General features: G+C 29.2%; 1 protein-coding gene across 2 annotated transcripts in view; it reads right to left on the bottom strand.

The window, feature by feature from the left end:
- Positions 1-19,511, bottom strand: part of LOC107436206 (glutamate receptor 1-like) — a 147,221-nt gene extending 127,710 nt beyond the window's left edge. For both annotated transcript variants that reach the window (XM_016047817.4, XM_071188134.2), the window contains exon 1: positions 19,237-19,511. In XM_016047817.4, coding sequence (XP_015903303.3) covers positions 19,237-19,426 — 190 coding nt within the window. In that variant the 5' untranslated portion in view covers positions 19,427-19,511. The remainder of the gene's footprint in view (positions 1-19,236) is intronic.
- Between the last annotated feature and the right edge of the window lie 7,573 nt (positions 19,512-27,084).

The raw sequence follows: 27,084 nt of genomic DNA, 5'->3' as shown, positions 1-27,084 counted from the left end.
ACGATTTGACGTAAAGTGCTAGATAAAAGAAATTGCTTCCCAAGAAGTTTTTTCTTTGAAAGTGCATGTATTTGAATTTTTTTTTTTTATATTTTCAAATATAAACAGTCGAAGTTTTAAAATGCGACTTTTAAAAATAATGAAATTTTACTTTTTTCCAATAATTGACTAATGTTTTCCAATAATTGACTTATTCCTATACTATAGAGAAAAATGTGGTGTAATATAAGAATTTGGTGTTAAAAACTAACAATTAACAAAACTAATAATTGTGTGAATGATTATTTCACTTAAAGTAAATACCGAATAGAGCGTTCATACACACTTTATAGAGTGTTGTTTAATCTTAACGTCAATTAATAACCATTGACGTCAATTAGTAACCGATCTTAACGTCAATTTTGCTGTATAATAAAGATATTTGCGCTTGCATCAGTTTTACAAAAATATGTGAATTATATTAAATAATTTTATAATCTTTGACTTTTATTCACTTTGACTTTTTTAAGCGTAATTCAAATTCATATTAATATTTCCTCTACGTTGTGTGCATGTTTGATTTAGAAACTAATTTTATTTTAAGAAATATTGTATGTATGAAAAACTAAATTAAGGATTTTTACTATTCATTGTATCATTAAAATAGCTTCACTGATACTTATGTGTATCATGCCTTACAGAAATTATAAATTTTAGTGGTATTGAAAAACAATATTGGTAGCTGCTCTAAGTGGACTGAAAGAAGATTTTCGGCGCTTTACTACTCCAAAAACAATCCTTGGTTCTCGGAGAAATGGAAAACTTAATGGGACACCACTCTGGTGTGTTTAAGTTGGACCATTTTTGACGTTGAACACTTGAGTTTTTTGCAGTGTTGGAGTTATATACAGATAAACAAGTAAATACGCGTAAATGAAAGCCCATTTCTTGCAGGTAAACTTTTAAATTGGTTGAAGTTGACTTTCTGGTAAATTAAAGCACTTTTAGCAATTAAAATGTAGTTTGATTTGCTGTTGTACTTAGAGTTCTATTTGCCATCTTGATCAATTCAATTAAAAATATATTTTGCAAGCTGATTTCTGCTATTGCTTTATTTTCTAACTCTGAAATTTTTTGAAACGTAAGATCATCACTTAAAATTTTTAATCCATAATACGCTTAAAATATAAATATAAGCCAGTGATAAGTCTTTTCAAAAATATTTCCCTAAATAATTTATTTTAATTTTCCACACCTCCTTTACTCATGGTTGGTACTTTGTTAACTTCTGCGCTACCTTATCTTAAGCTTCATCTTAAAACCATCAACTCAGTTTAGTACCTTCATTTCGTATACTGAATGGGATCATATTTCTAAATGCCTCGGAATATCATTAACGTGCACCCAATCCCCGTATAAAAATCAATACATCGAGAAATTCGATTAAATATGAAATCTCTTGCTATCTCACTTACCATCCATTTGCATGATGGAAAATTTAAGTGCATGTTTTCCATAAAAAAGTATTTGTGCTACGGAAGGAGTGGTTAGATACATTTTGAAATTTCTCTCACGCAATGCTTAATGTATCTACATATATAAAATGTATCGGTATAAAAATGTTTTTAAAACTTATGTTTACTGTATTTAAAAAAATGATAGACATTTTACTCTATCGATAAAAATTAGCTGCTAGACAAATTTTTCGTGCTATTAGCAAGAAATATAAAACTATTTTTATCAAACGATTTAACAAGCAAGCAATAAAATCATTGCTAATTCACTTCATGTGTTGATATATGCGTGGTTTATAGTATAAATATTTTTTTTGAAATTTTTTTTATTTATCGTATATTTATCAGACGTTATTTATACTCCAAGAATTACTATAAGGAGAAACTTAAAACTACATATTATCAAAAGACTTAACTATTAATAAATAAAGTCATTGCTAACTACCTAACTATATAAGCATGATTGATAAAAACTAAGAATGTTTTTTTTTTAAGTTTTATTACCCGTTGCTTCATTAGGCGCTATTTATGCCAAAGAATAATACACTGCTAAAATTTTCTTTCTGAAATTGCGATAAAATAGCTGGCAGCAGTTTGTCCCTCTAATTTAACGTCACGTAACGTAAAGAAATTTTTTTTTATCTTTACGGTTTTGAAACCGTTTACAACCAGTATGGTTAAAAAACCATAACCATTTACAACTAGCAAGTATTTAAAAACCATGAAAAAAAAATTAACTGGGAATTGGAACAAGGCTTTTATTTAGGTAATGGGCATTTGAGTTAAATAGTGGTTAAGTTGTGATTTATTAAATGAACCGTGGATTGTGGTTTTATTAGTTTATGTAGTTATTTTAACTTTTGCAAGAGACGGGAGATACTAGACTTTTTTGTGTTAAGCAGCTTTATGGTGCTTTATGCGTGAACGAGAATATCATTTTCTAATAATCCAGAGTCACAAATCGGGAACTGTAAGACACAGGAAACTCATCCTGTGTGACAATGGAGGAAATATCGTAGTGTCAACGCTGGAACTCGAACCTCAGTTCTGTCGGTCATGAATTTAACAGATTACACCTCTCTAGGCTGTAATATGCACCTAGCTGCAAGGAACTATGGGGGTTTATTAGGCAGGCCTAGTTGGTGCTATAAAATTCTGATTGTTTTACCGTATTAGGTCAAGGTAGTTAGCAAACGGATTTTCGCACAGTAAACTGTTTGTATGCGATCTTATTTATGGTTATTTGACGGTTTTGTTTTAATATGGTTAAATAACAAGTAAATAAATTGTTAATTAAATATTTTTTCCGAGAATTTCGTAACAGTGTATTGTCAAACAGTATATTATCAAACAATGTAATAACCAAGAAATAAAATCATTGCAAATTCACTAGTTATATTTTGATATAAGCATGTTTGATAAATATTATGATTCTTTTCATTGTTTTCCCTTTTTATAAATCATTAGGCACTATTTATGCTCTATATATAATGCTTTATCAAGCAATTTGGGACGCGAATCCAAAACCTTATGTAAAGTCAAAATTGTGGATTTATTAAGATTATTTTAAATTATTTATGAATTGTTTCTTTACTTTTAATTCTTTTACGTTTTGTTTCAAAGAACCAGATGCACGGAGTGTATAAATCAAGTAAAATTACAGTACAGCATGGCAATGACATTTCTTGTAAAAAAAAGAAAAAAGAAAAAAAAAGTGATATTTAGAAACTTTTATTTGGTAATACTTCCATTCCTATGGTAACTGTTTACGCCATATACTGATTTTCAAAATAATAGTTCTTATTGCCAAGCTTTTAATAAAAACATACAAAACTGAGAATTATATTTAACCAAAACAATGGTTTTCATGCCATGTTCTAAAGAACCATGATAAAACTACCAAATTTCGGCACAGATACCAGATTTTATCTCAGATTATATTTCATATTAACAGATTTAATCCTATATTCATCTATATTTTATAATTAATTTAACTAAAATCCTTACCAAAGCATTTCTTTAAAATTTATCGAGCTTTTTGATGTTACAATAGAGCCAGAAACACGTTAAATGTAACAATATTCTTGTAGTTTCGATCATACTTTTTTCTCAGTGTGCTTATTGCGAAAATACTCCAAGTCTAAGTAATACTCCAAGTATGTTATTCCTTCTAATGTATTGTTAAAACAGTAACTGATGTCACTAAAATAAGCAGAATAAAATCAAAATAATAATAATATTGCTCAAATATGAGCAATAAAGTAGCGCAATTTCCTTTAGAAGTATTTCCAAAATATAAAATTAAGTTATTGCAAAAATGCTGGTTAAAGAGCGCTTTAGTAAATCAAACTTTTCAATATGTATTCTTTTTGAGATGTTCTTCAGTTCATAACAAAAATTTATATCAAAAGAAGCTTAATGGCTTATGTGAGCTGAATAAAATCTCATTTCAAATCATTACTGCGGAATGGAAAATTACCATTCAGAACGAATTCCCAATGCATGAATTTCATTAAGAATGAGAATATGAAAAATTAGAATGAAGTCTTAAGATCTCATTACGTAGTCGAAAATTGGATTCGGTTCCAGGAAATATCTTCTTTTGTTCCTTTATAGCTTTGATCTGAATAGTTTATCTTTCAGATCTTTGATGCAATTATAAGCGTTCTTTCTGTGATACCCGGAATTCATTGCTGTAATAATATACTTCATTCTGTTGAATGTACTGCACAGTTCAATTGATATGAAATGCAAGTTTGCACTCAGAACAGCAGCGTGGGATTTCGCCTTTGCAATTGCAGTTCCTTACGCATAATTGCGTTACGTAATGTACTAATTCGCAATTTCAACTCTGTATATCAGAAGTAGGCAAGCTAAAGGTACACTATGGACTAAGTTTCGGTCCAGACACAATTTTGAAACTTAAACATATGGAACACTGTAAAAGACATTTTGTCGACTAAACTTATACTTTGAAAATATAATACATCTCAAAAAATACTTCATACACATGTACATAATCTCAAATTACAATGGACATCTATACAGCAACGGTATTTAGAATTGAAGCAATTCGGACTGGATTTCTTAGCAACAAAATTTAAAACAGTTAGATATTTCAAGCAATCACTGATTAATAAGTCAATTTGAAGGAGACAGGAGAGAAACAGCCATTGGCTCCTCACTTATTTATATGGAACTCTGTTCCATTGAAAGATTCAAGATTAATCTATTGTGGCGCATATCACCTATACACCACTGGTATCATAGGACATTCCCTGGTACCCTGTTGAACATAAAAGCGACCGAAGAGCCCAGACTACTTTGCCCAGATTTGCAAGTGATCATCTTAAGTGCCTTACTTTTGAGGGATGCATAACGATCTTCCCTACTTGCTAAAAATGTTTCGTTCAACCACATGCACCGGGACATATTCTGGTTTTCCTTGAACTTTTTTAAGGTAGATCTTACAGTATCTTTTTGTTGCAGATTTTCTTGTCATCAGTGGAGTCCTGGAGCTTATCTGACACATGTCAGATTAAATGGATAAGCAACAACAATAAGTCTACTTGTATGTTACTTATTTATTCTACAACGTACATTTTTGCAATCCTTCTTTTAATTGATGTAGTATAGCTATGTGGTTTGGAAGGGTTGTGGTACATCCACAGATTTCGGTAGGATTTATTTCCAATACTTCGTAGCAAAACAGTTGTTACATTCTTGCGAAGTAATTTTGCTGCGAGTTTAACTAAAATTTGCTAAGATATGACATTTTTTAAAAAAGTTAAAAATAAAAACACTCCTAGTCAAATCCTACTATCATGCTAGTTTAATATGATGACGGGTTGAATTCTATTTTCTGCTAAAGAGCAGAACTGAAATCTACTAGTCAAGCATAAAGCCTGCTCACATGATGTTCTGGAATAAGTTTTTAGCAAATTTGCAGAAGATTACAGTTACAAGTGCAATTCTACTAATAATTCTGTTAACTCTGATCCTTAGTAAAAGGCTGCTAGTAGAACAATAATATGATGAATTTTTAAACTATGTTGAATATTGACTTGATACCAACTTCAACTTCACTTCTTAACAAAATTACAGCAAGTTTGCAGTTTACTGCCGAACAGAGTATAAAAATAACACTTGAACCGGTTTTTTATTATTAAAAATAATTATACTGCGAAAAATAGTTTTTGAACGCTGATTTTTTAATCTTTTTCGAAACAGAGTGAGGATGAGGTAGCTTCTCAAATAACGAAATAAATTATTACAGAGATTCGTATTACTTAGGTCAGAGGGAGGGAATATTTTAGATCAATACCTTCATTAAAATTAATAAGTATACAAATGCTTAAATTCACAAAACGAGCAATGATCGGAATTAGGATTTTCGAATTTGTTGAAATTTTATATTTTTGGAAATAAAAAAAATATTTCGGAAATAAAATGCTTTCAGAAGTAATGTTTTTTTTAAACGAATATAATTAAATGCTCAATAAAGGAAATAGGAAATTATTTAATTAAAGCTTTTTCTTCGAGCAATTATCTTTGTATTGCACTTTCGTTTTTAAAGTTTTCACCCTCGATGAAGTTTGGTACTTTTAAACAAATAAAATAAATTTATCAAATCAAATAGTGGAGGAAAAAAATATTTTTTCGTTTTGAGTAAAAAGAACAGAATTCAATAGCTAATCAAAATTAATTTCGATAGTTCTGGGAATTCAGCTTTTTTATTTTTCAACAAAATCATTTTAAAATAAAAAAAATATGTTTGAATAAAAATTATTCCAAAGAACAAAACTTGTAATTGTTAATTGCTCTATCATTCATTCTTGTAAAATTTATGAAAATATATATGAAGAAAAAACTATTAATAAGAGAGGGCTTTTCGTCACTTTAACTAGAGTCTAGACAATTATTGCGAAAAGAGTCTAGAAATAATCAGTAATAAAGATATGAATGAAACAAAATATGATGCATATGTTAGACAGTTACACTTATAAGGACATAATATTACTTAAATTTTGAAAAAAAAAATCATTGTTCTTCACTTTATAAGTAAAAATACAATTCAAGACCTTTGAATTTTTTATTGATCTTCTCTCTTTATTTCGCGTTTCCTTATTTAAATTCCTTTTTGATTAAACTAAAACATAGTTTCTAACACCATTCAATCCTATTACATTGGGTGTGAAACATTAAAACTTTCTTTGGGTGTAGTATAAAAGTATAAGGTACTAGGGTAAACCAACCCGTGAAGGAACACTACCCAGTGAAGGAACATTTCATATATATAAATTAAAAATAAGAATTTGAAAGTTTTTCGTTAGATTGATTGGTAACAATAGCTTACTGCCAAACAATAGGAAGTCATCTAGCAATGTTTTGGGTTACCTGGTCAAATAGACTTCTCTGGAAAAAATTTTTAATTTGTTATTATCTCTGCAACACCTTGTTTCTTTGAAAACATTATAAGGTGAGTGTTCGTATTGATATGTTTGAAGTGGAATTAGTTGCATGTATTAGTTTAATTTTTCTCACTGTGAAAAGGAGAATTCAAAATATAGTTATTGAAGTTACGTTTTATTTTTTTAAGCATCATAGCATAATAAAGTACTGAGATAAGACGGTGTTTATTCACTGGATCACCAAACGATGAAAAACCAGTGAAGGAACAAGTGTTCCTTTACCTGGTTTTTTTCTAAGTTAATGAAAATAAAAGATAAATTTTAATTTTCTTGTTTCTTTAGTGACGTTCCGCATCAAAAGTATGTTAAAAATACGAAAAACAACTTCTAACCAGTGAGGGAACAGGCATGCTCCTTTACTGGGCATAGAGTTCTTAGTGAATGAACAGTAAGTGTTAATATGTTGACACTTCAATTTTCATTTCATGATTACAAAAAAAAGTTAACATTTTTCGAGTATTTATATGTTATAATTTCAAAAATAGGCTTGTTTTTAAATATTTGCATGGTTTATAAATTCATAAAGAGCATTACAAAATGACCAAAATTAAGTGTTCCTTTACTGGGTGTTCATTCACTGATGGTATGAGCTGCTCCTTCGCTTGGTCTTCTTACTACTTGTTATTTGAACCTCCAAAACTTTAAAACAATGTTATGTAAGTTTTCTACTACAATTTTTTACATAATTTGCAATTATCAACAAATATGTTGACACTGTCTTTTAACTAAAATTACGAATTTTGAAGTTAATATGACTTGTTAAAAAGCAAGCGAAGCTTAATTGTTCCTTCCCAGGTCAGTTTACCCTGCTAACAATAAACACTATAATTATCTAATTAATTAGGAAATCTGACAAAAAATGTTTATTTCTCTAATAATAATTGCTATATTTAACTAACTTTCGGCTACAAAAGCAATACGTTTATCTAAAAATTTTACTTTCAAAGTGTAAATAAATTTTTGAAGAGCAGAAATTAAGGTATTATTTGAGTGAAATATTAAATAAAGATGATTCTACTTGATTATTAAGGTGCGTTGCAATTGAAACATTCTCAAAATCTTTTTATAGGTTTTATAAGAAAAAAAAATATATTTAGAGTTTTGGATTAGACTTGAAGATTTCATAGCAAAATTTAGAGCTTAAATGGCAAAAAGAAAAAGGGAGTTTTGATGATGCATATTTAATGTAAAAAAGATAAATGCAGTATGAGAATATATTTAGCTTACAAACAGAAATGAAAGCAAACAAAAAAAGGCAAATTAAGGAAAATAAATCCTTCATCCTTGAAATCAGTATTTAAAGAACAAAAGTGATAAAAAAAAATTGATTTAAAACAGGTTGTGAAGACGTTTTGACGTAAAGTAAATATTTTCAGGATCATGAATGCATGAATATTCCTTTTCTTCCATACCTATGCTTTAAACATGACAGTAAATTATGTCTAAACTCTCTTAATTGCATCGGCATTGTTGAAAAATCTTTTAGTTCTACCATTTAGAAAACTCTAAACGAAAAAAAGCTAACTTAAAATGAATTAATTTCCGTTTTTAATAAAAATGTTATCAAGGAATCAAGAAATAATTCATGAGTTAAAAGTTAACTAACAACTACATTATTCACGAAATATATTACATTATGAAAAAAAGTCTTAATACTTATTCTTAAAATTTATTGATTGCTACTTATTATATAGATAACAGTAACCTTACCTCTTTGTTTATATTCGGGATTTAGAGAATTGACGACTAATGTTGATTGATGTTTCAGGGGCGACAAAAAGGATGGAAGTAATATGTGAGCAAATGGTGGGTAATGTTAATAGTTTTTCGCAGAAAATTACATCATAATGTCTCCTGCTGTGAGTAATATTGCATCCTTAATCTTAATGCGACTCCTTCGTGTGATAAGAAATTAACACTTTCGAAGGCGGACTTAACCATCACCTCCTACATCAAAAAGCCTCCACACGGTCTTTTATAAGTAGTCCGCGCAGACTGTATAAAAAGTGAACCAGTTGTGCGCATGAACCCAAAGCCTCTTATAAAAGTAATTGAGAGAAATTGACCATATATATTTGAGAATTGAATCTCTAGTGGTTGACAAGTGAATAATTCAAACCAATAATATTCATAAATAAAACAAATTGTTAGTCATATATTTGCTACCACTTTCTTATTTTAACTAAAGTTTGTATTAAATGACTCGCTCGGAAAGTGGATATCCTTCACAATGGTCTGGTCGGACTACCTATAAAAAACCGTGATGAGGCTTTCAGTTATAGGAGGCGTTGACTTAACCCTTAAATGCATAAATTTTTATTTTTAATAAATTATGGTCGAAATCAACCGGGAATTGGGTGCAGTAAATGGGAAAATATAAAAAACTTCTTTTTTCTAAATTGAAAAAAAAAAAAAAACATTAATGCATTTTAGCATCATTATGAACAATCCACCCTTGAGTTTTACAGTTCCATGGCACTGTAAAAGGTGTTTTGTAGCATCATACATAAAATCCATTTTTAACGTCAAATATTTTACCGTAATTTCTCAGTAATATTTATAAAAGTAGATTGATTCAGCAATTTTCCGGTAATTATTAATGAAAAATTTACAGTATAATTTTTTTCTGTAACACGTTCCGGAGAAAATGGATTTTACGCTAAAAAAGTACTGACAACTGGAATGCCGTTACATTTTACCGTAATATGACCCTAAAGTTTTGACAGTGTGCGCACAATAGTATAATAATTCAAATTTAATTATTTTTTACATGAATAAACATAATTGGTAACACTCTCTGAAATGAAATTGTACTCATATAGCACACCATCAATGAAAACTGTAGCTGGTGAAGAAATTAACTGTCAAAGATTTTAGTTGCGTTCGGAAACGGTAAAATAGTTTTCGTAAACCTATCACTTTTAGGGTTAAGGGTTGTATCGTTAACATGTATTTTTCGTTTTCTGCTGCTAAAAGTTTATCAAATATCAACAACTGAAATACAAAAATAAAAAGTTTCATGATTAGATACGTTCTTGCCAATTTAATATACATTTTTTTGGTAAGCTTTTTCCGTTCATGAGAGTTTTGATTGAAACCTCAATTGGCTGCTGTTTTATTTAAATATCTTTTATAAGTAAAAATTCAATTTCTATAAATATGAAATATTCTTGGGCTGTTTTAACATCTTAAAAATAGTCACTATTTTTATACACATTATACATTTATTTATTTTTTTAAAAAAATTAAGTGTGCTCTATCATATACCTTTGGACATAGCTAATGGATGATTTTCCGCAATAGTTGTAATGGTAATCATTTAAATTGAAAGTGTAAAATGAAGCAACAGTATAATGGTAACAATAGTAACAGTTGCAGTAATTAAACTATAGCCTAATCCATAGCCTATATTTTATCTCAATTACTTTTACCATTATTTTCCATTAGTTTTGCAAACATTTCAAGTGCCAAAAAACATTAGAATTACAATGACTCATAATTTTATAATAGAAATTGAATAAATGCACTCTTATTAAAAGTCGATTAATTAAACAGCTTTAAAATCTCGTTTAACCAATCTTATTTCATAAGAACAAAATACAACCAGTATAACCATTTTGTGAAATCTTTAATATCATTAAACTGCTTAATTTCTAAAGCTGTTCTAAGGGAGGATTTTAGACTTCTAAAAATGTCGATTTATAAAACATTTAGTAAAAAACATTATCTAAGAATTGTATTCCTCTCATAAAAAAAAGTAAGTCAAAAGATGCAAGAACAAGAAATATTTTGCATTTTTGAAAAGCAAAAACAAAACATTATTTTATCTTTTAGCCATCGCAGGAATTATGTATGATGTCTTTCAAGGAGGCATTCAGTTAAATACCTATAGATTCTATTAATGTTACAATTCTAAATATATAATATCAACATAGGCAAAAATATAACTCAATATTTCACAAATAAAATGCAGATTTTTAACAAAGCTTAATTTGATTTAGGTATTGTGAGGAATTATAAATTAATATAAACCTTTTAATTTTATTTATTTGTTTATTCATTTGTTTTTACATTGAGTGTGCTAGAGATTTAAAATATTTATACAAATTTCAAAACGTGTTGAAAAACATTGCAAATTGCTTTTCAAAAAGCAAAATTTTAAATGACAGTTGTGATGAGGCCTAATTTTAATTCAATTAATTTGAGTTTCAAAAGTTTTAATGAAAATAGACGTAATTCTGTCTTTTTTTTAGAAAACTTATTTTAATATTTATTGCTAAATCCTTTACTTTCTCAAAGTAAAACAAAAACTACCCCTAATTCTTCTGTTTCATTAAATGAGTACGGTTTTCCAATTTCCGATTAACCATTTGAAATCCCTTTCCATTAAGCGGGAGATAAAATATTTTTCACAATTCCACGTTAGGAAAGAAAATTAGAAATCCAAGTCAAGCTAAATGAGTTTATGAGTTTATTCATTTCCGCTTTGAACTGGGAAGCGCATCAGTTATTCGAATTGCACATCACTCACAGATCTCATTTCCATCCCCCTACATCTTCCGTATCTTTCTGGCTAAATGTTTCTAGATTTTACATTCTTTGTTAAAGCGAACTCTCTGATTATTGTAATTTCATAAAGTCAACCGTAATAGTCGTTGATAAATGGAGTTTATTTTAGACAAAAGAGCAAAAATGTGCAATTTCTGCTAAATGGTACGACATCAGTGGCATAATGTGTGTTTTAAAATAAGTAGTAACGCCATGGATAAAAATTTTCTTTTTTGTGAAAGAAAAATGGTATGAATCCAATTTTATGCTGAATTTTCAACATGAAAAGAATTTATTATTGATTTCTCTTTTTAAAGAAATTATAAGTAAAGAATACTTATTCTCGATTTTATGAGTATGTAAACTAAATGACATTGAAAAAAAAGTTGAAATGAAAAAAATAATTATTTATATTTTGAATGGAAGGAAGGCTACATGGCACGAAAGAGTAGTAGTTGCGGAGCAGGAGATATAGTGTTCGCCATCGAATGAGGTGAATCAGGTTATGGATTAGAATCCCCTTGCCGCTAGGTTAACCAACGCCACCTGTAACTGAAAGCCTCCACACGATTTTTTACAAGTACATACCTGCCAACTTTTACGCATTTGGCGTAAAATTTTATTTTCATATTTAAAGTGGTAGTAAATATATACTATTTTTTCATTTATAAACTTAATTTTTAAATGATTTTGATCACCACTATTCTTAAAGAAACTAAGCAAATAGATAAATATGTGTTACTATCATGGTTGTAAGCTTAAGCTTTTTCAAAAACGACATATTGTTTTGCTTGAAATTGAAATTTTAATTCCATTTTAATACCACTGAGAAAAATCATAATGGAAGGGATTAAAAGTTGGCAGGTATGCAAGTAGTCCGATCAGACCACTGTGAAGGATATTCACTTACCGAACGAGTCATTTAATACAGAATATAGTTAAAATAAGAAAGTGGTAGCAAATATATGACTGAAAATTTATTTTATTTATGAATATTATTGGTTTACTTTATTCACTTGTCAACCACTACAGATTCAATTCTCAAATATATAACACAAATTTCTCTCAATTACTTTTATAAAAGGTTTTGGATTCATGCGCACAACTGGCTCACTTTTTAAACAGTCTGCGCGGACTACTTATAAAAGACCGTTTGGAGGCTTCTTGATGTAGAAGGTAATGGGTTAACTGTGGGAGGTTTTGGAGGTTTACCTCCCCATATAATGCACATGTGGGTTAATTCCATCAAAAAGTCATCCATGAAGGCAAATTTCTCCCAATACTTAATCAAGAAGTTCCCTAGCCTACTGAATTTGGTTCAAAATAAAAGGATACTTAGTTGAACATTAGCAGAATTGTGTCGGCTGTTCAATGACGGCTATAAAAAAGAAGAAAAACGGAAGGGTAGTTTAACAGTTTTAGTTGTACGCGTGCGGACACATCAAAGCATAAGGAAAAGCGGAAAACACATCGAACACAAAATACGTCGTATAAATCAACACACGGAAATCCTACTAAACTTTATTATATATTTGAAGCAGTTTATGAATTTCAAGAATAATTTTCAAATAGGAAGTTTAACATTCACTGTAAAAAAAGGGCTTCTCAAAACTGTGAAAAAATGTGTCAAAATAGCTCCGAAACACGTATAATTAAAACGGCGAACCTCATGTACTCATTATTGAGTATGGCGGCATGCTCAACACAGCATTTGCGAGGAAAATGAATAGTATTCAAATTGATACACCATGGACTCATTTTGAGTGATTTGTTCCTTAACCCCTTGGGGACGGGTGATTCAGAAAAGCATTCGTACAAAATCAGAATCAAGTTGCAATTAAATAAAAAACGGTAACTTAAATGTAGTCGTTACTAATTTGACAGACTTACTTTGCTTTTATTTTAATTATTGTTAGTTTAATCATATATATATTCAATGTTAATTCAAAGTATAACTAAATAGTTTTATTTTAAAGAAAGTAATGGTGAATTAAATAAATCAAAAAATTATAACTCCGCCCACAAATAAACTGCTAAAGAAATACTTTGATTACCAGTTTTATCTTCTTACCCTGATTGATACGGTTTTTTGCTGTCACGTATTTGTGACAGTCGGCGCGAAAGGGTTAAACGAGAGTAGTCTCAAAATAAGTATATGCTGTTTTAAGCATGTCACTATGCTCAATAATAAGTACGTGAGGTTTCCAAATATTAAATTTGTTTCTGAGTTATTTTGTCAATTTTTGCTTAATATTGAGAAACCTTTTTCTTATAGTGTAGAATTATGCAAATTGATAAATGAAAAACGTATAGAAATAAAAAAAAAAATATTTGAATTGTGAAAAAAAATTTAGCATTGAGCGAAATGTCATCGTGTTATAGAACCTTGCAACATGAATTAATTATAATATCGCTTATTAGATTTTAAGACCTTAGATTCTTTCACTAAATTAAATTATTTAATTAAAAAGTAAATTAAAATAAAAATTAAACAATAGGAAGCACGTGTCAACAACTGAAGCAGAATGATTTTTCAAACTACATTGCCACTGACAAATAAAACATTAAATGAGTACCATAAAACTGCCTCAACTTATTTTCTTTTTCTTTGTCATTTCAGAATCTAAAGCATTTATTCTTTTTGAATTTCAAGAAACTCTTTTAAAAATAAACAGTCCTTTATGTTCACAATACTAATAACATCAACTACAAATAAATAAAAAAATTTCCGACCAGCTTGCTTATGGCTTCGTAAATTTTTAAAATTTATTGCAACATTTGCTACTTTAAATTATATAAATGTTTTTATTTTTTATTACTTTCACAAGCTATACTATCACGCATTAAAGCTGGTTGAATTAAACTTCTTCACAAAAATAAGAGTTTGAGACGAAGGAGGCTTGATTCATTTTCGAACTCACATTTCCACAGACGAATAAAAACTTCAATGAGCAACAAAAAACTGTCTTATGTTTATTTATATTTCTTAGTCCTGTTAGAAGCTAAAACGCTTAATTTATAAATTCCAAACATCTTTTTCTTTTGAAAAAAGAAGCAGCTTGCACGTTCATAACACATGTACAAGAATTACAAATAGAAAATTTCTTCTGTACGCTCGCTTTTTGCATCAACTATTTTTAAGGATAAATATAACATTTACTATTTTTTTCATTTTGTTTTCAAATTAGGAAGCGTATTAAAGTTGGACGCGTTGATCTCATTTATGAAATAAATAAAATTGTTTGAGTTTTGCGATATAGTCAAATTCGTTTTATTTGAATAAACATTGCCGCATATCTACTCACTATCTTATCAATTGCTATTTTTAGAATTCTTAGAAGCTAAACTGTTAATTTTTTTAAATTCCACGAAATTTATCTTAACGAAGAATTCGCTTTTATCTTCATCAGAAAATACTCTATATCAAATCGCGAAGACTATATATATATATATATATATATATATATATATATATATATATATATATATATATATATATATATATATATATATATATATATATATATATATATATATATATATATATATATATATATATATATATATATATATATATATATATATATATATATATATATATATATATATATATATATATATATATATATATATATACACCGAAGAGCCATTACTTTATGACCATCCTGCTTTTATAACATGTAGGACCACCTTTTACCCTCAAAACTGCTAGCAACCGCCGTGGCATTGATTCCTCAAGGTGCTGATAGGTTGTCTGTGGTAGCTGGTGCCAAGCGCTCACCAACTGGTCCTGCAATTCCCTCATATTGCTAGGGGGTAGCGTGGCAGCACGAATTTGGCTTTCCAAGTAGGACCACAAATGCTCAATTGAATTAAGGTCAGGTGAATTTGGGGGCCAAGACATGACTTGAAAGTCACGGGAATGTTCCTCGACGATTCAACCCTTTTCACAGGGTGCATTATCCTATTGGTAAACACCATCCCTCGCGGGAAAAACTTTTGCCGTGAATGGTTGAACCTGGTCTGCAACTATGTTCAAGTAGCTTACAGACGTCAGGGCTTGTTCTATGCGGATTATGGGTCCAAATATGCCCATGAAAACATTGTTTCTGGACGAGAAACCATGAAGACCTGGGTAAACCCATTGTTATAGATGGAGGGTGATCATAATGTAATGGCTCTTCGGTGTATATGTATATATATAATCCATCTACAATGCCTACCTTCATCTATTAAAAGGTACCCCAAGATTGAATCAAGTTAGAATGCCTAGTCTTATATGCTAGAGAATTGAAGCAAAATAATCGTAGTGGTAGTTCTCGTAGTGGTACCACTATTTCATGTTTGCTGCATAGCTCTGACTACATTCCTTTAATTAAAACACAGATAACGTTACATGCTTATTTTAGATGTATGTTCAAAAATTAAAAGCTCTGAACTTTCTATAAATTTGCATTTCTACTGTCAAGTCTTTGAAACGTAAGTTGGAAATATTGTGGAAGTAAAAGTTTAATGGTCTGAAAAAGATTAATATTAACATTGAAAATTGCTAAGAGGGCTGAAATGCTTTTCATTAAAATATTTGAAATAAATTTTGAATGTCATTTTTTTAAAACACAACATCATGTTATTTCAACATGTCATTTTAACTTTATAAAAACTATTAATAACTATTAAATTTTACAAAAGTTGATATAAGAAGCATTTACATGTTTAAGTTATAAGTCGCTGTCATTTTTACACAAATGGTTTAAATTTTTTTATGCTTTTATTATTATAAATGACATTAACCAAGGTAAGCAGCGAAATGAAAATTCATTTCATATTTTCAATTTTATCCACATTTTGCTTTTTAATACTTTTTTAAAAGTCTTTGACAGTTTATAGTTAAAATGGCATTTTTTAAGAGAAAATAATACTACGTCGCACAAATGTAAACTACAAATAAATATTAATGAGTTATTAATGAGATTTTTAAAAAAAATAAGGAGCAATTAAATGGAAAAAAAATAAAATAAAACCAATTCTTTGCGTTTTATGTATAAGAGGCAAAATATACCTCAAAAAATACTACTTTTTGAAATGTAATAAAAACAAACGTGTTTATTAGAATACAAATTTTCCATTGGTAACAAAAAATATATAAATAAAAATACGAGTGCAAGATGAGATAATTAAATTTAATAAATATTCCAAAAAATCAGGAAAGAATGGGATATTAGACAGGCCATTAACTTAATTATTAGAATTTCTTAAAATATAAAACGATTTCCATAAGTCATGATCAGTTGATGAAGATCAATATTAAAGAATTTTAGTAGAAATAAACTAAAAGTATGATTAGAATTCCAGCTGTAAGTAGCAAGTTTGTGGAAGATCGTTTAATATCCTGATCCTCCACAAAAACTCATTGTGGGCCAGCAGAGTCATGGGGATTAAGTCTTTCCTAGTTTGTGACCAATGGAATGATTGAAACAATGTGTTCAGCACTGAGCACTGACCACTTTTACTTCCCAGGCATCTATCTGAACCCATCGATCTCATACTAGTTGGGCTTAGCGTTGTTATTGGGGACCTCCAGCTCACCACAGTAGCAGTCCGGTGTCTTAACAACTAAGCCATCAAAGCTCTGCATTTCTTTTTATTTAGTCTAAATTTAAGGTTCGTTTTGATTGACCTACATACACAAGATCACACTAACATGACATTCGATAGATGCCCCAGATGACGGGCCTGGATAGAGCGCTGGACCCATGTCCAAGAGGTCGTGGGTTCTATCCCTGCCGGTCGAAGACTCCCCGTGTAGTAAGTGGTGACTGATGCACGTTAAATCTGTCGAGTCTCAAAGTCCTCGATGTTCTCATAACAAATCATGCCTCAGGGGGTATTGATTCAGGAGTTTCCTTGTCTTCTGGATTGGTTTAAAATTACACGACTACGGAGTAGAAAATCAGCAGTCGTAAACCCAGAATTGGTTCAGCCGTTCAAAGACGGTTATAAAATAAATAAAAAAAATTACCCTGATGCTAGTTGGAGTATCATCAACTTTGGCTTTAATGAGGAAATCGAATTTGAAGTTAGAGATCATTCATAGAATACTTTTCTTTCCCAAATATTTCAATTAATTTGTATGGATATCAAACTATAAAGCAGAATTTTCTATCGCCTATAATTTTATTTATTCTATATATATATATATATTTTTAATTGCAGCATTTGACCTGGTATAAGGATCATCTTAATTAAAATAAAGCACAAGAAAAAGGAAGAGCAGTTTTTTCGATACAATAAACAAGTCACATACTTAATGCCGAGACAGGAAATTAGTGTAGATAAGATCTCTATGTCCCAAAACAATATTATGTTCATTTAATTATCTGAGCTTTAAATTTTTTATCTAAACTCATCAAAACTGTAAAAAGACTTTCTGTTTGATAAGGGATTATTTAAGTTAATTATACGGAAAACTGTGCCACAAAAGTTGCTTGCATTAAAAGTAATTTGTTTCCGTTGATTAATTTTTAAAAATGATTTTAACGACATTTTTGTTATTTTCAATTAGCATTTAAACACTTTACTATTAAAAGTATAACTAATTTAAAATAAAATTTTCATTTTAATTCAGTACTAATTCAAAAGAGATGATTTAAGTTAGTATATCAGATACAATCAAATTAAGTTCATTTATATTAATAAATTCTACATTTTTGACGATGCATGAAAGATACATTTATGCTTCTTCATCAAAGTAAATAAATTAAATTTAAAATAAATATATGCTATTGAAATTAAATTTATCCAGACTAATAAAAATACGCATCCGAAATTTTATGAGGTATCTTTTTTCAGTAAAGCATACAGTATATAGAGTATATAAATACAACACATTTTCACTTTTATATATATATATATAGTATGTATTATAAGTGTGCGTGTGAGAGTGTATGTTGTTGTTGCTTGTTTTCATTAAATTATTTATTATCAAGAAATTTTTGCGCCTTTTATGTTTAAAATAACTAAAATCTGCATTTTTTATTAGATCTAATTTTTCTCTTCTCAATTATTTTGAATGTAAAAATTTTAAATAAATTATTTTAGTACTTCTTTATTTAAATAATTGAGGTCTAAGTTAATTGTTTGATCTCTGCTTTATTAACTTTGTTATTGTAAATATTGTTATTTCAAGCAACTTATATACGAAGTATTTTATTACGTCTTTTATATGTAATATAATTTATTTTTTCTATTATTTTAAAAGTATTTATGAGGAAATTACGATTTAAGATATTAATTTCAATATATTAATTTTAATACTTAAATTTTTAAATATTAATTTATAAAAACAATTAATCTTAAATTACTTATTCCAGAAGTAATTTTCTACGACTTTTGATATTAAAAAATTAATATATGATTTTATTGTTCGAAAACATTTTTAATCACTATGTTATTTCGAAAGCATAAACAAAACAAGTATTAAATGTTCAACTACTGAAAAAAAAATTATTTTACATTGAATATTTTGAAGAATATTCCCAAAAGTCAAACAGCTATCATAAGCGCTTCCCAATCTTTTTAACTCCGAAAGCCCAACTGTTATTTTAATTAAAGAGATGCATTCTTTCAACCGTCGAGTTGATTAACTTTCTAACTCAATAAAGGGTTAACTGTCATTAACCCCCAGATCACCCCCTTTCCCCTGTCGAAAATGAAACACAACTCACCAATAGGTATCTTCTCCGGTACTGGTCTTACTAAGGCTAGAATATAAGTGAAACAAAGCAATTTCCAGATGAGAAATGTTTCCTGCATGATATCGCCACCGGAACTAACACGGCCAGTTAGCCAAACAATTATCACATCACTCCTGGAGGTACTATACACCCGGTGACTTGCTTGCAAACTCCAGTTCATAGAAACCACGAGGATTGTTCCCGCTGAAAACACATAGCCGGTTAAGTCGGATCCCTATCTAACTCTCTTTGAAGTGAGGTTTGGGAAGTGTGTGGCGCTCAGATCGCACATGCGCAATTGGCGCTCTTTGGCTTCAACCATCCTTTTTAAAGATAGAAATGGACGAAAGAAGCAAGATGTTTGGATTAAGGATAAGAAAAAATATAAGTGACTTGAGATTTCTCTGTGCTGAAAAGTCTTTGATCCGTTTAAAGGTTTATGGTAGTTGGAGCAAAATGTGTTTTAGTTCAGATACATGGTCAATTTGTTCTATAGCCGCAAGAAACATTTCTTTTTTTTTATTTTAATTCCTTAATCCTTTTTTCATTACATTAGGATTTGCTGGTTTTAATTTGTGTTTAAATGGAAGTTTTTTGAAAAGATAATGAATGAAAGTGCAAGAATTTCAACTAATTATTGCTTGCTCTTTTTTTTTTCTGGAGAGTGTGTGTTGGAATTTGTATATGTTTAACCCCTTAACGATCGGATAACTTTTAAGAAAACGGTCATAAAAGTGCCTATTGTTTTGGCTTTTGTAAATAGTATTTTCTAGTGGTAGCGAAATTTAAGTTACTTTTAGTTTAGTATTTTTCATTATAACATACCTGCCAACTCTTCCGGATTTTCCGGAAGATTTTATTTTCGTATTTAAAGTGGTAGCAATACTCAGGTTATTCCAATTAACTTTTAGAGTTATAATGATAATTATAAATGAGTTTGACCACCACTACATATAAATAATTACAATAAATATATCAAAGCATAATAATCTTTAAGCAAGCGAATTTCAACGCGAACAAAATACAATTATATGTTTGAGCTAGATTGTTTTTCGCTTATTGTTTTACTACCACTCTGAAAATCCATTCTCGGAAAGAGTGAAAGTTGGCAGGTTTGTTATAAGTAATTTTTTCACCACTAAATATCAAAAATTATAAGTTTGATATAAAATGCAACGTTAAAGCATCAAACTACTGGTTACTATATTAAAAAGTAGGCGTAACTATCTTTCTTTAACGAATTTTACTATATAATTTGCTACCACTTATTAAAACTATTCCAGAAATTTGAACACTCCAACCCGTCAATATGACGCGAGCGAGAAGGAAGGGGTTAAAAAGTAAAATTTTATTTTAAAAGTAGACCGAAAAAGGGTAGGGACAAAACTACCAAATAATGGTGAAATTTACCGTTTTCCTGCTGTATGGGAACTTTAAAAACCACGGTAATTTTTACCGTAAGGATCTGGTAATGATTTTGGTAAGATAATTATATATAACTTTATAGTATGTGTTAAAACTTGGTAAATGAGGTAAAGTTTGATCTATTTATAGTTATACCTTAAAGCAGGGCATCGAAACCATTTATTTCAGTTAAATTAACAATTCAGTTTTGGATTTTCACTAAATGTGTAGTATTTTTAATAAATGTTCATTTCGGTTACCGTATGAACGGAAGTCATTACCTTATGAATGGATTAAATAGGTTAAAATTTCGTTTTATTGCCAGATTTGTTTTGGCCAAAAATATCTTTACGATACTTTATGGCATTGCAAAAATACATAATTATAATCAATTCTTTGAAATATATTTTGTCTGCTGTTAATTAATATTTTGTTTTGATGTTTGGTTTGTTTATTTTTATACAGCAACAAAAGAAATCAGCAACGCCACTTGCCATGCCTCACTTGTTCTGCCACCGACTACACGAACATGCAAATTTTTAACATGTTTTACAGTTGAAACATTCGCGATAAAAAATTAGCAAAATACTAATAATCAATTAATAATAATTAATTAATAAAGTAAATAATTTGTAGTTGGGCGTATTATTAAGTGCTGTTAACACGATAGTAACAAGTCGATTTTTATTACGGAAATAATGAATTTTTTTCTGATAAATCCTCCTTTTGTATTTTATGGTTATTAATTTAAGAATAAAATATTAGTCATAACACATCACGTGATAATTAATGTATATTTTAATGATATTTGTATTCGCATATAAAGAATATTCATATTTATATCTGCACAATTAACTTATTTCAGAAGGAAGTATATTCTAATAATTTTCGAAATACGAAATGATTACTAAATAGGCGTTATAGCATCAAATAAAAGCTCTATATAAAAAAACGCAGAAAAACGAAGTAATAACATATTTAAAAAATGTTAATGCTCGAAAAGTCATAATGTCCTGTGATGTGTTTTAGAAGATGCAATTTTTAATATTCTCAGGAAATCAAGTTTAAAAAAGCGAATGAATAATTTTTATGTTATGGAAGGAAAAAAAAAACGTCATAGAACTTTAAAGAATATATGAGACGCTTTTTATTGAGTATTGTAACTTTCGATTTTCTAAAATTTTAAATTTTGAAAAACAGTTTTGCCACATAAATGTACATAAATTTTTGAAAATGAGACAAATGTTTTGTTTTTTATTTGAGTTATCAAGACGGTCTCTTAAAATGAATCGATTGGGAAGCTTGTCGAATGGGATGCTTCTGTTTTAATTATAGTGGTAGCGTAAAAAAAGTTGCAGCATGAGTGTTCAATTACACTGGAGTAAAATAATAAAAATTATTCTTTTGTTCTCTGCCACGTGAGATGGGTGAAATCTCAGCACCGCCAATTTCAAAGGAGCAGACAAGAATATATATATATATATATATATATATATAACGCTAACACAATAAAGAGATGGAAAAATAAAATAAAAGAGAGATTAACAAAGAAAATTAATTAAAAGAAAGAAAAATAATAAGTTATATTTATTGTGGGCCATACAAGCTGCAATTACTTTTTTGACTTTTGCGGATATTATCGTGTGAGCTGAAGACTCTAGTCTTACATATTTTCAACTTTTTATAACTTTTTCTTACATTTTTTTCAAATTTTTAATTTTTTTTAAAATTTGTAACTATTTTTAAAAAAAACATGTTATTTATTAATAAACTTTCTTCTTCTTCTGCTCAAAAAATATATATTTTCCTTCTTTTCATTGCATTTTTATCTTAAAACATAACTTGGATAAAGATGCAAAAAAGAGTAACCAGTGAAATATATTTCAAATTAATTCTCGTTCGAAGTGATTTTACAAGTATATGCTGTTAAAAGTTTAGTTTTTACAACAAAATCACACCAGATTTTCGTTGCACTGCCTAAGAGCACGATTAGCAAAATTTATCCGTTTAACTTCCGGAATAATATTTTGCAATGATGAGAAAAGTGACTGCTTTAAACGATAACACACAATGGCGAACTATAAAATATTATTTTTATATAAAATTGAAACATATTGTGTTACATATATCTAAAGTTTAAAAAAATCATTAAATTCCTTATTTTTCCTTTATAATCTTGCATATTATGCATTACTGCTCGTTCAACGAAAATTAATTCCGATCAGCGTGACACCTATGCATAAACTTAATACTATCACAAAGGGTTAAATTCCAATATCTTTTTCTTTCAGGCTTTTTCAGAAGGAAAATGTCAAATTTGCACTTGAGATCTTTTCAACAGTTTTAAAAATGGTCACAATCACTGAAAGTTTTTAGGAAACATGTCGTTGATTACACATTTTTCATATAATAGCTAGAGAGCACTAACTAAGGTGGTCGCCAAACATTAAGAGACGTAAAAATTGTAATCGTAGGTTAATTTGAGGTAATTATACGGTATTTTTAGTATGGGTAATTATTGGTTATTTCAAGGTGATTGTGGCACCTAAGAGATACCGTTCGAATGCAATAATATGTCACAAACATATTTAACAAAATGGTTTTGACTTTAAGTGTCTTTATGTTCAGTATAAATAAAAATAAATTACTAATTTCTAAATTGAAATGTATTGGCGATGTTTAACGAAGAATTTTGAGTTTTTTCCAATCATCTTAAGCTTGCTCTAGTGAGCAAATTTTTATTCGATCATAAGAAAAACCCTTAAATAATATATTTGAATTTCAAAATTTTAATAATAATAAAAAAAATTGTAATACAATAGTTTTATTCACCAACCATGTTTTCATTTGCAATATTTTATCCACACTCAAAAACCAAAATTACTCATTTTAATAAAGAAAGATATACACGATTTATCTATTAATTTCAAAAATCTTTTGCTTAAGGATTTTTAAAACTGTTATATAATAAATTAAAAACTATGTGTACTTTTTATACAGTTTTATAAAAAGGAAAATAGGATAGCTAAAATTATTTTGGAATTAAATTCTCAACAAGTCACAAATTAATGTTATGAAAATTTTTAATATCCATAAAATATACATACAAAATACTGGATATTAATATCCATAATAATATCCAGAATTTTGTATGAAAAATACCCTACAGAAGTATAAAATGCAAAATATAAAAAAAGTATTATCGATGATTACATTTTCGCAGCATAATTTTTTATCGAATAAAATATTATTCTACAACAACAAACAATATTAGATACTAATCAGTAAATTATTTAAATACTTAATCCCATGAAACTGAAGAGGTAAGATATTACCTTCTAGAAAACTTCATATGCTTTAAAATATACAAAATTGAAATAATTGTAGATATGCTTCAAGCGCATCAAAACTATGCGTTCATAATCAAGTTGTAACAAACAATAATGTAACGAAACAAAAATAATTTGAAAAAAATCATCTATTTTCTTTTTCGGCTTCCAGTTTTTTTATTTCCTTTTTTCTATTTTTCTGTGGTAAGTTTACTTTTTTTTTCAAATCATTTTCATGTCGCGTCTGTCAAGTCTTGGAAATTGACTCCTACTTTTGATGTGCTTGAAACATGTCATTTCAATTTTCTATATTTTAAAAGCGTATAAAGTTTCTTATTAGACGACAAGTAAATTGCTTTTTTAAGTGTTTTTTTTTTCAATTGTAAGAAAATCAAATATTTAAATCATTTTATAGAACTAAAAAATTTTTGGCGCTGATCCATAAGGCCAATATCTAATAAACTAATTTTACAAATTAGATGAACCTAAAATAATATGAATTTTAATCGTGTTACTTAAAAGTCATATTTTATCATTATGCAAATTACCGAAGATAATCCGCAAAAAAAGAATCATGAATGAATGTTAGATATGATTCCTCATTTCGAAACATACCATCGATGAAACCTTAAATATAGTATTCACACAAACTAGAATGCTACCTAAATCATCCAGAATACCATTGCATAAGCTTGGTGAAGATTTAAATGCATTCGCAAATACGAGAAACTTAATGGAATTTGAAATGCGAACCAGTAGTCATTCCCTTCAACTGATCTTCCTGATAGTATATGCCGAATATTCTCGTGGGTATAAAATTATAAACCTTGAATTCGCAGCTGTAGAATTTAAGATAAGTGAGAAATATTGACTCACACTATACCATTTAACCTAAATACGCATAATCAGATGGAATGCTACCTTATAGGATATATATATATATATACATATATATATATATATATGTAATACAAAAATTAAATACTTTTGTATTAATAAAAGCATTAAAACTTCATTCCTTTTCATTAAATATCTTTAGTAAAGGATAAGGGTAGAAATTCTATTTTGGGACTTCAAGGCTAAAAACATGCCAATGAATAATAATTAGATTAATACTTCAAAAGAGAAGTTATTTTAAGATCTTTCACTTCCATATAAGGAAAGATTAAACGATTTGCTTTGAGTAATAAATAAATTTGATGAGGCGTAAGAATACAGAAAAAGCATATGGCTGGACTTTTTACTCTTTTTAATCATCCTATATAACGCAGAGCACAAGTTTTTGCGTGGCTTTTTGTTGTTTATCATGCTTAACTAAATTCCGTCTGCTGAGACGGGACATGGGTCTCCCCCCATAGCCAGCGAGAGGAGGCTAAAATGTGTATGCTTTCACCATAGCTTCTAAATAAACAGATAATGCACAACTGGACTCTTTAATCATGCTGCTTCACAACTAATTTACTAAAAAATATCGGTGTGGATACACCGCATATTAGATATATATATATATATATATATATATATATATATATATATATATATATAAGCTAAAATATTGAGAAAATATGGAAAGTAATAAAAAATAATGACAAGAGAAGAAAATTATTAAAAATATATTTCAAAAGTATAAAAAAAAAGAAAAAGATAAAAAATTTATTTTTTTCTACCGGCTCAAGGTGCCATTACCGCACACACAATCCTATACGAAATATGCTTATTTAGGCCCCCTTTACCTACCTTTACATTTTTGACAAATATTTTCGGACCACCCTGTATATATATATATATATATATATATATATATATATATATATATATAATATTTCCCTGCAGCGGCCGAAGGCTTGGTGACAAATAACGTAGCGCAGTAACTGGCAATAGGAATGGAGGTTTCTCGTTTGCATGAAAAAACTTTCCAAATGCGCCAGCACCTTTGCGTTCTGTTTTCGACCATGCATTCTTTGATAAAAATTGTTTGTCTGGGTGCGTACTATCACTTCCTAAAATTTTTCCCATCTTCTTAGAATCACCCTGTATATATATATATATATATATATAACGCAGAGTTGTAAAATGTGTACTTTACTTTTGAAATGCTATTGATTTACATAGATACTAACTGATCCACTTTCGGCGAAAAAAAATATATATAAATCTGAAGTGGTAAGGAATTTAAAACTAAAAGTTGTATTATTTTGTTTCATCTAATCAATAATTTAATCGACTTATCGTTAGTGGTTCAGGGAATGAAGCGTTCGCTTTCTAATGAGATGACCCAGGTTCAAATCCCAATTGTGTCTGGTTGATAAGAATTTTGTTCTCGCACAAACCACAGTGCTGACGTAAAATATTGTCATTAGTAGACGTTCCCTGGGATAGAATCCCCTTGCTATCGGCTGACCGAAGGTGATTTCCGTGGTTTTCCTCTCCATGTAACTCAAATATGGGATACTTTCAGCAAATAGTCATTCACGATAGATAGTTTGTCCTAATTTCTGATGTAGGAGTAATCAAGTCTTCTGGGTTGGGTTCAAAGTTAATATGCTACGAAATCCAACAAGTCGTAATCTCATGATTACATATCGGCTGTTCAACGCCAGTTATAAAGTAAAATAAGCTCATTGTGAAATGATCGAACTATATAGCAAGTTATATGAATGTTTGGATCATTTAAATGCAGTGGTGAGAAACAGAAGTGTCTATCAAAAAAGATTCTAAACCGAGAATTTTATTTTACTGAATAACTGTCGTTGAACAGCCGACCCAATTTTATGGGCTTACGACAACTAATGTTCAACTCCGTAGACTTGTACTTTTGAACCCAATCCAGAAGACAAAGGAACTCCTTTATCGATTATTGGGAGAAATTTGCTTTCGTAAAGGACGTTTTGATGGAGCTAATCCGCATTTGCGTTACATGGAGAGAAAGACCCCGAAATCTTCCCACTCTTATCCTGACGGCAAAGGGACTCTAACCCATGATCCGTCTTCCACTGAGGATATTTCCCGTCAGCACTGTGGTCGGTGCAAGCCGGATGCGGAGATCGTATCGACTGGGATTTGAACCCGGTTAACCTCATTGGAAGGCGAACGCTATATCCCCTGA

The sequence above is a fragment of the Parasteatoda tepidariorum genome, chromosome 12 (assembly GCF_982258835.1).
Source record: "Parasteatoda tepidariorum strain Cologne lab strain chromosome 12, Ptep-v5.0, whole genome shotgun sequence".
NCBI lineage: Eukaryota > Metazoa > Arthropoda > Arachnida > Araneae > Theridiidae > Parasteatoda > Parasteatoda tepidariorum.
This window is presented reverse-complemented; position numbering and strand designations above follow the sequence as displayed.